The following is a 14,511-nucleotide window of genomic DNA, read 5'->3' on the forward strand; positions in this document are numbered from 1 at the left end:
AATTCGCCATCTTGGGCGTGAAACGTTCCCCGCTCGAGCGTCTTCCCGAGCAGTGGAGGCGCGAAAGCCGAGGCTCCGCCCCTGAAGAGGAGGTGCTGAGAGAAAACCAAGGGGGGACGGATGACGGCCGGCCGCATGTAGACCGCGGCTATAAAAAGCAGGGACGCCAGGACCCTGTGGCCATTTTCTGGTTGCTGGAAGAGGCCGCTGCTAAAGATGCTGAGTCCGACCGACAACACCGTAGTCCCCGAGCCCGGTAGCCGGTAGCGGAGCTTGAAGCGTCTGTGAGGGAGGGCCCAGACCTGGGGTCCCCAGGCCTTACCTTTGTCACCACCCTGCCACCGGTCCCACCTTGTAGATGGGATTGATAGTAAAGTGTCAGTCTTTGCTGATGACACCAAACTATGTAGGATATTAAAAACTGACCTTGATAGTACATTATTACAAAAAGATCTGGATAAGATGTCAGAATGGGCAGACACTTGGCAAATGAGATTTAATGTTGATAAATGTAAAGTAGTGCACCTAGGACGAAGTAATCCTATAGCTACGTTAAATGGAAGTAAACTCGGGACTACAGAACAGGAGAAGGACTTGGGTATTCTCATTACAAATAAGCTGAGCAGCAGTACTCAATGTCAGGCAGCAGCTGCTAAAGCAAACAAGATTTTAAGGTGTATAAAAAGAGATTAGATCCCGGGATCCCACTGCATTGTTACCCCTCTATAAATCACTTGTAAGGCCACATCTGGAATATGGGATACAGTTTTGGGCTCTGCATTTTAAGAAGGACGTACAGAAGTTAGAATCAGGTCAAAAACGGCTAACTAGACTACTACAAGGAATGGAGGCCGCTCGTATGATGAGAGGTTGGAAAAGTTAGATATGTTTAGCTTAGAAAAAAGACGTCTCAGAGGAGATCTCATTTATATGTATAAATACATGTGTGGTCAATATAAAGGACTGGCACATGACTTATTTTTTCCAAAGACAGTACTAAGGACCAGGGGGCACTCACTGCGAGTGGAAGAAAAGCGATTCCGACAGCTAAATAGGAAAGGGTTCTTTACAGTAAGAGCAGTCAGACTGTGGAATACACTACCACAAGAGGTAGTAATGGCAGATACTATAACAGCTTTATATCAGGGCTGGATGATTTCCTCAGTACACACAACATTGTTGGTTATAAATGACTTAGTGACCAAATGTAGAACTGGTGGAGGAAGGGTGAACTAGATGGACCTAGGGCTTTTTTCAACCTTAGTAACTATGTAACTATGTAACTATGTCAGCAGAAAACGGTGCAAGGATAAAATGCATGAAAGGCTTGTGACAGAATAGACAAAGAATACCTCAAATAGAAATATTCATAGCAAGGCACCAGTGAAAAATATGAAAAAGACCAAGTTGTTATTGGGAACAAAATACATAATATAAAGTGCCTGGTGCAAGATAATACCCCATTGGAACGATGGATACAATATACATCAGTGGTATTATATACAAGCAAGTGGTGTATAGGTAATATAGCTCAAAACACCAAGATTGGGTTCGGCCATAGCACAAATCGCACAGAAGGTGACAAGGGGGTATCATCAGGAGGTACATAGGTATATTACCTTCTGTGCGATTTGTGCTATAGCCAAACCCAATTTTGGTCTTTTGAGCTATATTACCTGTGTTGTGCGTTGCTCTAATGATCTGATCATCTATGGAGGTGGGGGGGGTAGCCTTGGGTTAGAAGATGGGTTAAGTGTTCATCCCCGTCTGCAGGGCTGGAACAGATATGATTTTATCGGAGGGCCTCGCTGTAGACAATGGACAATGGACAAGGTATCCCAACAAGATTATAATTTTGTTTCTCTCACTGAGAACAATCAGTCATTGAGCTATGTTACCTATACACCATTTGTTTGTATATAATACCACTGATGTATATAGCATCCATCGTGCCAATGGGGTATCATCTTGCACCAGGCACTTTACATTATGTATTTTGTTCCCAAAAAAAACTTGGTCTTTTTCATATTTTTCACTGGTGCATTGCTATGAATATTTCTATTTGAGGTCCCGTCCATGGGTATTCTTTGTCCGTTCTGTCACAACCCTTTCATGCATTTTATCCTTGCACGGTTTTCTGCTGACCCTTGTGTATGATCTTCATTTTCTAATAAACTTTTGACCTATTTGCGTTCAACACTCTCGTTCTCCGGTTCTGTCTATTTGCTGAGTGTGCATGGCAATGGTTTGCCTGAGGTGGCACTCCATTTGCTACAATGAATTTTGATAATTTGGAATTTTTTATATTGATGCTGCGTAAAAATGCATTAAAAACTAAACCCAAAGAAATATGGTGGAATGAAGATTTTTTTTTACCATTTCACTTCACTTAAGGTTTATATTCACCCATTTTCAGCACATTATATAATAATGAAGGATGACTTTAAAAATGAGAAAGTATCCTGCAAAAATCAATCCCTCATTAGGTTGTGCGGATGGAAAATATAATGTTCTGGTTCATGAATGGGAGGAGGAAGGAAAGAAAGTGAAAAAATAAATGGCCAAATCTTCAAGGGGTTAATAGGTGTCACATACGGGAGATACAGGAATATATATTACACACCAGTAGAGCGAGTATTTCCCGCATCTTCTCCTTCTCTGCACAGGTCATTAGGATGTTCACTTAAGGCTCTTTCTACCCTGGCGGGGATGGATCTGAAGAAACCTTGTCGGAAACCCGGTCCCATAAATACATAAATGATCGGATTCATGCAGCTGTTAAGACAAGCCAGGCTGGTAGCAATCAAGTGTAGAATAAAAGAAAAAAGGAGATGTACATCATAATACCAGATGTAATATGGAAACCAGCAGATGAAGAAACACGATATAACAGCGGTGATGATCCTGGAGGATCTCTGAGATCTCTGGGGTCTCTTACTTTTTCTAATCTTGTAGAAAATGGTGACATAAGAGGTGACGATGATGAGAAAAGGGATCACACACATTAAAATGAATCTGATCAGCTGCATGGTCTCATTTAACATTAGGTTAAAAGGAGTTATGTAACTATGAAATAGACACCATTCATGTACAACACCTACACGGTATCTATACACGTAATACAGTACACCCGCCACAATGAAGCTCAGGCCCCAGATGATCGCTGCAGAGATTCTCACCACATTACAGGTTCTATTAAATTTGGCCCAAAATGGCCACATGACGGACACCCAGCGGTCAATGCTCATGGCCGTCAGGAGGAGAACACTAGCGGTCATGTTTAGATTAAACATAACAATGTTCGCTGTGCAATTTGCAAAACTTGGGAAGTAGCTGTCTGAGAAATATACAGCCCACTCAGCAATTCTCAGAGGCAGAGACGCACAGCACAGGAAGTCCGCGATGGCCAGGTGGAGGAACCACACGGCACTAACCGTCTTCGTCATCCTGAATCCGGCAATCCAGATGACTAATCCATTACCGATAACCCCGAGAGCAAAAACAATGCTGAATACTGGAATTGATATCTTCTGTGCAATGTTATGGTAATATTCATAGAAGTCATAATTGTCAGAAGACCTGAGGAGACAAGATAGAGTAGACATTAGGAAAGTTTACAATAATAATAAATAAATAATAATAATAAAGTTTTCATAAATGTCTGCCTTGCTGGGGCGGCCTTGGCCGGGTTGGAGGGGGGCTAGAAGAAGAGATGCCCCCCCGGACCGGTCTACTAGTAACTCTTCAGGGCCAGATGCTTCAGCCACAATGTACTGTGAATACAATCACTTGTGGTCTCATCACAATCTGTAATGTGAGTTTGTGCTGTGACTGCAGACATGATACAAGGAACAGTGATGCAGAAGCATCCGGTGGCCCTGACCCTGCCCTAGTGGAGCTGCACCTTTACATTACTGCTAAGCAGAGAAGAGAAAGTAAGCACAGAGGACTGGGAGCAAGAGAATATATTATACTTTATCAACATTATGAAAAAAACCCTAAAAATAAATTATGAACAATTAAAGAAAATGCACATAGGCAACAAGAAACCCATTAAAGGGTTCCTATAGAACCGTAACCCTCAATGAATCAGGAAATAGCGATGGGCGATCTCTCCAATGGATGGGGTTGGGGAGACTCGCCCGATCGTTTTGTAAAGATCCGGATTGAGATAATATGATCTTGCGTCCGATCGCCGATCTTGGACTTTACAGTTACGGGATGGGGGGAAGGCTGTAAAATAAAGAATATAGTTAATAATAAACTTTGTCATTATACTTACAGGTTCCGCAACACGTCCTGCAGACTGTTTCCTGCCACTGCTGCTTCCGAGTCTGATCATCGCTGTGATGCCCGGTAACCACCACTGACTAAAGGACCTTCCGTGATGTCATAGCCATGTGACCAATCAGATGTGAATTTTGCATTACATCGTTGGTCACATGGGTATGACGTCATGCAAGGCCCTGTAGTGTCAGTGAATAAGGATGGGCGAGCATGCTCGCTAGTACTCTGTGCTCGCCCGAGTATCTCAGTAATCTCAGTACTCGAGATACTCGTTGAGCACAGAGTACCGGCGAGATGCTCAAGCACATGCTCGGCTCCTCCTCCCTGCATATTGGCGCTCTTTACAGAGTCAGCTCCCATGCAGGGATTGGCTGCCACACACTGTAATGCCACTGCCGGTGAATAGCGGTGTCGGGAATCAGGTGATCGGAGATCACCGATGCTATTGTAATGTTAGGTTACTATGACAACACTTACTAACACGCAGTCTCGGCTCACTCATTGAGTAATTATACAGCACGGGGAGCAGAAGCATTCCGTGCTTTCTGATATAGCAGAGCTAGATTAGTGACAGAAGACAGAAGAAAGAAGACAGAAGATCAGGATCGTGGAGGAGTGAGAGAGAGTAATAAAGATGGAGTTCCTAAGTGTGTCTGTGTATTTATTTCTAATAAATTATTTTTCTCTGTGTGGTGTCTTTTTTTAACCCTTTATTGGAGATTCTTAATGGCCGGGTCAAACTTGGTCTGAAATTAAAAATCTCAGGCTTAATACCAGCTGGTAAAACAAAGCTGGTAATAACCCCTTATTACCCAGCGAGCCACCCGGCACCAGAGCTGCTTGGAGAGTTGGATACAGCGTCAGAAGATAGCGCTTCTATGAAAGCGCCATTTTCTGTGGCGGCTGTGGACTGTATTTCACAGCGGGGGCAGAAAACATGGGTCACCCTGCACTGCGGATTCCAATCTCCAGCTGCCTAGTTGTACCCAGCCGGACACAAAAATTGAACCAAGCCACTTAGTTTTTTTTTAATTAGTTCATGAAATTCTTGAAACTATGATCATAATGTTTACAATAATGTGTTTTTTTATAGCCCCTGGACCCGATCTGTACCTGAACTGTAACATGAACTCCCCAGGACAGCTCGTGATCAGGATCGTGTACATGATCACTATATGATCGGTACGATCCCCAGTCCTTACAGATCGGGATCGCCCATCACTACCAGGGAAAGACTTACATATGAAATAAGCAATGTAGAGAATGCTAATTTACAATGGCAATTCAGCATAAAAATGACAATAAAATACAATTCAGTCACAATATACTGTAGATGTTATAATAAAGGAGGGAATGTAAAACACTTGTATGGAGAGAGGTCACTACAATAATAAAGTGTCTGAATACAGTGTAACCTCACAGATAAGAATATTATCATCAGTATGTATGAGCAGCCATAAAGGTGATAGGTATAAAGTGTGGTTACACATGCATTAGGATTAGAAGTAACAAAATGTTATCAGCTTTCACCTCTTGAAGTTGAAGATATTTATGAGGCAGCAACAAAATTATTATAGAAATAGTGGAGCAATAAAAAAAAGAGATAGAAGAACAAGTGCAATAAAATGTAAAGTAATAAATGAACAAGCAAAGCATAGAAGAGTGTGGCCACAATACGGAAGAAAGACAAGGGGGTGGGCGGCACACCAAACCAACGGCAGAATAGGAGGCCGAAGAAGTGTGAGCCAGAGCTTGCAGGATTATAATGGGGAGGAGAATCACCCTACAAGTATCGCCACCTGCAGGGTCGGAAGAATGGCTGTGGTCAGAGAATGCTTTATATATGTACAAAGAACAAAAACATGAACTTTACCAGGTGCGTAATACATACATGCATACTCAGATATTCTAAGCATTTAGCTCAGTTGTGTGAGTGTGTGACATGGAGGGTAGGTCATGAGCACTAATCTGCAGCTGCGCAATTCAGACAATGTCTGAGCAAGAACTCTTGATGCCACAATCCACAACTGCTGTCGCTGAGTCCGCATAGCCAAATATACTACTACGGCTGCATAGAGCCAAAGTTTCTGCAGTTGCACGGCTACAGCAACACAAAGCTACTGCGGCCGCGCAGTCCTGGGGACATGTGTCAGTCCTGTGGCTCCGTCAATCCACTTGATAAAATTGTGGAGTGAGTCATAAAGTAACTGAGGATTACTGCACCTTGTAGCCTTGGAAGAAGTAGGCCTTCAGACTCCTTTTGACGATTTCCAGGGTAGATGAAAGTCTGATGTTTTGGGCTAGATTGTTCCAGATTATGTGGATAGCATGGGAGAAGTATATGTAATTGTGGGAAGAAGAGATTAGATGTGAGGAAAGAAGAACTTTTGTGTATTGTCGGTTTTGAGCAGTCCCAAAAGAGTAGGTCACTGATATATAGAGCAGACATGTTTTGGATGGCTTTGTATATCATGGTTAGGGTTTTGAACTGCAGTCTTTGAACATTGGGAAGCCAGTGACGGGAATGGCAAAGAAAAAGGCTGGGAAATAGCAGTGGGACAGGTGGATTACTGTTGGAGTAGAGTTTAGAATAGGTTGAAGGGGTACAAGAGTGTCAGAGAGCACGAGGTTGCACTAGTCAAGGCAGGAAATCATGAGGGCACGCACTAATGTTTTTGAAGAATCTTCATTTATGAATGAATCAAATGTAATAGGCCACATTAACCTCACTAACCATTAACCAGACTAAAGCCGGGGTTAAAGTGGCCTAGGTCAGATTATATCCCTGGTATATTATGGCCTACAACAAACTGTACCTCAGGGTATAAATTGACCTAGGCCAGATTATACTCCTCCAGGCCAGAATATACCGGATGGGGTTTAAAGTTGCCTAGCCTAGACTATACCCATCTGGCCAGAGTACTGGTATGTTTTTGCTTGTTTTTGTAGATCAGATTCATTGCTAGTGCTACAGTATATACGGGTGCACATGTATACACGATGTACTAATGCATCTCAATAAATTAGAATATCATTAAAAAGTTCATTTATTTCAGTAATTCAATAGATAAAGTGAAATGCAAATATTATATGGAGTCATTACACACAGAGGGATCTATTTCAAGTGTTTATTTCTGTTAATGTTGATGATTATGGCTTACAGCCAATTAAACAAAAAGGTCATTATCTCAGAAAATTAGAATATTATCTAAAACCAACTGAAAAAAATATATTAAACTCAGAAATGTTGGCGCCTACTGAAAAGATGGAAAGTCTGTACAGTAAATGCCTCAATACTTGATCGGGGATCCTTTTGCATGAATGACTGCATCAATGCGGCATGGCATGCAGGTGATCAGCCTGTGGCACTGCTGAGGTGTTATGGAAGCCCAGGTTGCTTTGATAGCCGCCTTCAGCTCATCTGCATTGTTGGCTCTGGGGTCTCTCATAGATTCTCTATGGGGTTTAGGTCAGGTGAGTTTGCTGGCCAATCAAACACATTGATACTGTGGTTAGTAAACAAAGTACTGTTACTTGTAGCAGTGAAGACAGGTGCCATGTCCTGCTGGAAAAGGAAATTTACATCTGCAAAAAGCTTGTTGGCAGAGGGAAGCATGAAGTCCTGTAAAAGTTCCTGGTAGATGGCTGTGCTGACTTTGGTCTTGATAAAACACAGTGGAGCTACACCAGCAGATGACATGGCTCCCCAAACCATCACTGATTGTGGAGACTTCACACTTGACCTCAGCAGCTTGGATTGTGGCCTCTCCACTCTTCCTCCAGACTCTGGGACCGCGATTTCCAAATGAAATGCAAAATTTACTTTAATTTTAAAACAACCCCCTGGACCATTGAGCAATAGTCCTGTTCTTTTTCTCCTTGGCCCAGGTAAGATGCTTCTGGCGTTGTCTATTGGTCAAGAGTGGCTTGTCACAAGGGATGTGACAGTTGCAGCCCATGTCCTGGATACGTCTGTGAGTGGTGGCTCTTGAAGCACTGACTCCAGCAGCAGTCCACTCCTTCTGAATCTCCCCCAACTTTTTCAATGGCCTTTTCTTAACAATCCTATCAAGGCTGCAGTTATCCTGATTGCTTGTGCACCTTCTTCTGCCACAGTTTTTCCTTCCACTCATCTTTCTATTAATATGCTTGGTAGAGTTGAGCGCGGTTCGCGGTTCTCCAGTTCGCGGTTGGAGTGATTTTGGGAGGTGTTCTAGATCGAACTAGAACTCGAGCTTTTTGCTAAAAGCTCAACAGTTCGAGTTACGTTTGAGAACGGTTCTAGCAGCGAAAGCAAGGCTTTGTACAGCTACAGTGTGCAGGGAGCCATCTCTGGCAGCCTGCGGTAAGCTGGTAACCAAGATAAACATCAGGTATCCAAGCAAAGCGCTTTGGTTAGTAACCCGATATTTATCCTGGTTACGTGTGCAGGGAGCCGACACTTCCCCGCTCAGCTCGCTCCGCCCCCTCCTGCACGCGGCATGTACACACACACACACATACTCACACACACACAGTCACACTTACCTGTCCCCAGCCATGCAGTCCGCGACACTGACGTCCTCAGCGCCACATGGCCCCGCTAGGCTCCGCCCACCTGGCACTCTGCACACATGAACCTGCTAGGATCTGCCCACCTGGCACTCTGCGCACATTACCTCGCTAGGCTCCGCCCACCTGGCACTCTGCACGCATTACTTTGCTAGGCTCCGCCCACTTGGCACGCTGCGCACATGGTCCCGCTATGCTCCGCCCACCTGCATTTCTCTCACACATGGTCCCGCTAGGCTCCGCCCACCTGTCACTCTGCACACATTACCCCGATTAACACGATCAGTGTTTGCAGCATTTTGAATGTAGCGTGCTTCAGCTGCTTCCAAGATGCTGCAATGTACAGTACAAGCACAGTGGACAGGATTTCTTGTTTTTTTCCAGACTGCAGCATATCAATTGTTTGCTGCGGATTCGAATGCGTCCCCCGTAGGGAGTACTCAAGCAAGAAACTGCAGCGTACTGAACTCTGATCATGTGTACGAGCAGCTGCGGTCTCCTGCGGAGGAGACTCGTGGCCCAGAAGGTCAGGACCCACTGCATTTAGGACACAGCGAGTCTTGATAGCACATACCCTTAGTGTGACCACAGCCATGTTTATGGGTGAAATTGCAATTCCTATAACTTAATATCCAGAGAACATCACAGATATAGAAGCCGCCATTGCTAACACAAGACCAGATTAGAAATGCACTACAAGATGCAGCTGACCCATAATAACGGTGGGGACAGCAAAATACTGATGGAACAACCACTCACAACCTATAAATTCATGGAGGAGGTGGCTGCTACTATTAGTCATGCACACAGGGGAAGTTTGTTTAGGACACCAGTCACACAGGTATGTGTGGTGCTCAATGTCTGGGCCACAGCCTATTGATGACGCCCATACTATTAGATCGGGCAGCTGCCCTGCGCTATATAATTGCACCACACAGGCCATACGACATTTTAGCTTTCATCTTTGTGCAGGATGCTATTATTGTTTGGGTGAATTGGGGTGTATGCCCTTGTGGGGTGTACTTATATAGTGCTAGGCAACTCGCCTGATCTAATAGTATAGGTGTTGTAAGGGGTGGGCAGACCCCTTACAACGAGGTACAGTTTCCCCGGAATGTTAATGTTATTTAATAAAAATGTTTTATTGTTAATGCACTGTAGGTGGTTCCCCTAGTGGCCGGGTGGGACGGCTGTCACCACAGAAACAGGGCAGAGGAAAGGAGGAGCCGGCAGCAGAAGGGGGAGGGAGAGAAAGTGTTGTAAGGAAAAAAAGTGTAGCCAGAGAGCAGTTGAGTCCGGGACGGGAGAGGAGAAACAGAAGGGGCAGAGTGTGGGAGCTAGGTGAATAGGAAAACCGGAGAGAAAAGGAGCGGGTGTAACCTCAAGTGTGAAGCAGTACTGGTGTGGGTCCGGTCTGTGTGTCATCAATACAGAAGAAGAATAAGACCGCACCAATGCTGACCCGTGGAAGCCTAATCACAGGCGAAACGGCCGTCGTCCATAGTGAGGGGCCGCATCCAGGTCTCCTCCACCCGCTGATTTTACAACACCTTTTAACCGAGTTTATGGAATAAAGATTATCCGGAAAAAGACATCAGCATTGGTGCGGTCTTATTCTTCTTCTGTATTGATGAACTGAACTGACTTTTGCTGTTTGGACCTGCACGCTGATCCGGCTTCCAACAAGGACGTCTGGTGCTATACTCCTTACCCTCCAGTGATCCCAGGTGTGATAGGCGTGTATGGGTGGTGCAGGACTGTGTTCTCTTGGATTCCGGTCTGTGTGTAACCGTAGTGGGAGCCAGGTGAAGTGGATTAGCCAGGCACATCCCCACTGGAGGAGACGTCAGGGACAGGTTTTCCCCCTAGCAAGAAGAAGCGTGAAGTCATCTGTTGTTGCTGTGGTGTTTTGCCTCTGTGAAGAAGTGTGTAATAAAAATTCATTCTGCTTGCACCAAATCACGCCTGAACAGTGTTTGTACGTCGGACGACACCTGCACCACCACACTCTGCCCCACCAAACAACCTCCTGCTCTTAAAGTGACGGCGGAGCCAGGGGTAAGTCTGAGAGAAGAAGGGGCCATGACTACAACCCCCGAGGCACCCCTGGCACCCCGTTACAGGTGTTATCAATAGGCTGTAATCTGGACACCATGCATCACATATACCTGTGTAACTGGTGTTGTATGCAAACTTCATCTGTGTGCATGTGTAATACCAGAAGCCACCTCCTCCATGAATTGATGGCTGTGAGTAGGTGTCTCATCAGTATTTTGCTGCCCCGCCTTTATCATGGGGATCTGCATCATGTAGTTAATTGGTAATCTGGTCTTGAGTTGGTAATGACGGCTTCTTTATCTGTGATGATTTTTGAATTTATGTCTTACGTGAGACGCCATATATCCAGAAATCAGAGTGATACACAATGGCTCGTACTCACAGATATTTCCAAGCACTCAGAGTAAATAAGGGCAAAGATTGGTTTGATGCAAGTGAATTTATTAACAGACTGCAAAAAGAGGACCTTGACCAGAGCAACACCAACATTTCGGCTTTTACGCCTTTTTCAAGGTAGTTGCGTTACGCAAAAATACCAGATTGTGCGGGTCACATTGACGACCGTCTCAGAAAGTTTTGACAAGGGTCTTCACATTTTGCAGAATATAGTCAGAGTGGTGGTGTGAAAGTGGAACAAGGTAGAAGGAAGCGCCTGCAGAGGATGCCAAGGGGAAGCGTAATGTGCGGTGGCAATGGCAGTTGCGGCGTTGGTGATACCAGCAGGCCCCTCCTCCAAGAATTGATGGTTGTGAGTATGTGTCTCATCAGTATTTTGCTGCCTCTGCCTTTATCATGGGGAGCTGCATCTTACAATGGCTCGTACTCACAGATATTTCCATCCTTAACTTTCCCCAAAATGTAAGTATTGTATAGTCATCAAGGGAACCTGTCTGAGGATTCATGCTGCATAAACCATGAGCAGAAGAGAACAGCCGGCTGTGTGATTACAGATTACAGATATCTATATTGTTCTGATACTCTCCGGCATTTGAGAGAAAGTAGAGATACAAGATCAAAGATGGAGACGAGATTAGTCCAGTGCTGCCTCCCACCGGCTGTTCCCAAAGCTGCTACTGGTGATTGACAGGTCTCCCCTATTATTATTTAAAACAGATAACCCCCAATAAAGAGAAGATCTAACTCATGTTAGTAAGTACATATTCAGATGAGACAGACTTGATTAGATGTGGGTTTAACAGATCTGGGCATGTCTGCTGCTTTCTATACATTATTTTTGCTAAACGAAAAAATAAAATTGAATAAAACCTGCTCTGTACTTGTGTCTCTTCCCAATAAATGAATGCAGAGAGAAAGTCTATGTCCGGCTCCGGTCCCAACTGTGTTATTACACAGGAGCCACAATACAGAGCCGAATTCTCTGCACAACAGACGCCACTGACGCCTGATGGACGACACTGACGTGTAGAGGGGTTTGATGGGTTATCCAGAGTTTCCATCATTGTGGTAGGAATAATGGCGCTGCAGGTAGAGCTGATTTATCCCTATTAATATTGATGTAATCGGGGCGGAAGCTCGGATAAAGATGTGAATGGAGTCTGCACTGATATCTCAGAGAAATGAATAATTAGGAATATACACTTACCAGTTGTAGAAGTGCTGAGTTCTATTATATGCGGTCAGATTATCATCATCAGGATCCATTCTGAGGATTCACCTACAAGAAAAGTAAATGATAATAATAACAGTAGTATTAATAGTAATAATAATAATAATAATAATAATAATAATAATAATAATAATAATACAGACTGTCATGTGATCATCGTGTCTGTGCAGCAGAAGTTGTGGAATTTTATTAACGATCACTGCCGTATTTCTGCCATTTTTGTTTTTTACTGTCTCCTCTGTCAGTAATCAGTAATGTATGTAGAGATTATATTACATTACATTCCAGTCTTTATCTTTTGCTGTTTTCAACTTTCCTTGCCCTGTTCCGAGTCTCATAGACTACAGAGAGTAAAGAGATTTGATGTTTCTTGTTCTTGATGGTCCTGATGAAGGGGGCAGAAGCTCCAGAAACGCGTTGACCCATATGATTAATAAAGTGACATTAATCTGAACATCTGCTGGAGTGATCTCTTTGGCGCAGCAAGTGAACACCTTCCTCCTTTACTCTCTGTGATCTGCTGTCTGCTGGTGGCTGCTGCCTGGGATCCGCAAAATACATGCTTTTATAGTAGTTGTGGCTTGCACAACTACATTTGGTGAGTACCTTGACTCCCCCCTCCCCACCCCGTACATATTGGGGTAAAACCCTATTTGCGCTTGGTTTTTCCACAGTCTTCTCCACGTTGAGTCTCATAGACTAACACTGAAAAGTGCCCTCTGCTCCACACAGAAGACGCTGAGTGATCCGGCAGGACAGAACTGCGGTCACATGATGGTGGAGTGGACTGGAGCAGCGCTGGAAACGGCAGAGGATGACGACTGGTAAGTATTGTATTACATTAATCACATTCTCCACCTTATACAGTATTATGGGGAAATTATAAAACTGGCTGGAGGAAGATAAGTGGCACGCTGTATAGATCTTGGTGACAGCATCTAGAAATATTAGCATTGAGCACAATAAGGAAAATATAGAGAATAATATTATTTTTTTATTATTTTATATGGCAGTGTAAGGACAATGGCCACAAATCTACCTATATTATGAGATGCAAATATGTCTACAAGGAGAGTTGGATCCCACCGCTGATAAAGACGTCATGTTCTGCTGTGGAATGACTTACTACAGTTATAGCATTATCACTCATCACACGAGGCATAACACCCAAACCCATCAGCTCAATATTTACCTGGAGACGCCCAAAAGGGAATCTGTCCGCACAATCCTCTCCACACACTGATTATAGGGTCGTGTTCCTCTCTGAAAAAAAAAATAGACAAAACATGACTGTAATAATATCAATATAATATCTTGCTGTTCTGTAATATATAGAGATCTAATAAGAAAAATAAATGATAGATCGAAAGATAGATAGACAGAGGGATCGATAGATAGATAGATAGATAGAGGGATAGATAGATAGATAGATAGATAGATAGATAGATATATATCATTACCTTCCTTCCTTCTCCTCCAGGTTCCCTTCTCTTTGGTCAGTGAGAGCTGCGGATCCTTTGCCTATAACCAGCATTGCTCCTGTATATATATATATTCACTCCTCCACCCTCCAATCCATCAGACACTTCCACTAAGTGCAAATAATTATCAAAGTAGAAAATAATTGTTGATTATATCATTTATTTAGTTGTTATTGAAATATTGGGATGTTTTGCTTTATACATATTTTATATATATATATATATGCTTTTTCTTGACTCATAATTATTTGCGCTTTGAGTCCATTATGAGAAAACTTCAATACAAAAGTGCTTGTTCCTGTTGAATTTAGTGATAAAATCATGTAAATATTAATGCATTTAGTTAGGTATTAGACATACACTAAAGATGATAATGAGAAAACAACACACAATTTCCTAAATGTTGCAGTCATTGTGTCGTCCTATGTGATTATATCCTACCATGAGGAAACTCGCAGGATTTTATGCTTATTTCATAAATTGAATTTATTGTAAAGCCCATAATAT

At 43.4% G+C, this 14,511-nt stretch overlaps 1 protein-coding gene across 1 annotated transcript; it reads right to left on the bottom strand.

Annotated features, from left to right (window-relative positions):
* Positions 1 to 2,127: 2,127 nt before the first annotated feature.
* On the bottom strand, positions 2,128 to 14,036 carry LOC142256313 (formyl peptide receptor 2-like). The gene is made up of 4 exons (XM_075327939.1): positions 13,984 to 14,036; positions 13,716 to 13,786; positions 12,500 to 12,571; positions 2,128 to 3,579 (listed from the first exon to the last, which is right to left on the bottom strand). Exons 3-4 carry the CDS (start codon positions 12,556 to 12,558, stop codon positions 2,616 to 2,618), a joined length of 1,023 nt encoding a protein of 340 aa, XP_075184054.1. The 5' UTR covers positions 12,559 to 12,571; positions 13,716 to 13,786; positions 13,984 to 14,036; the 3' UTR covers positions 2,128 to 2,615.
* Positions 14,037 to 14,511: the final 475 nt, after the last annotated feature.

Source organism: Anomaloglossus baeobatrachus, chromosome 11, assembly GCF_048569485.1.
Source record: "Anomaloglossus baeobatrachus isolate aAnoBae1 chromosome 11, aAnoBae1.hap1, whole genome shotgun sequence".
Lineage (NCBI taxonomy): Eukaryota > Metazoa > Chordata > Amphibia > Anura > Aromobatidae > Anomaloglossus > Anomaloglossus baeobatrachus.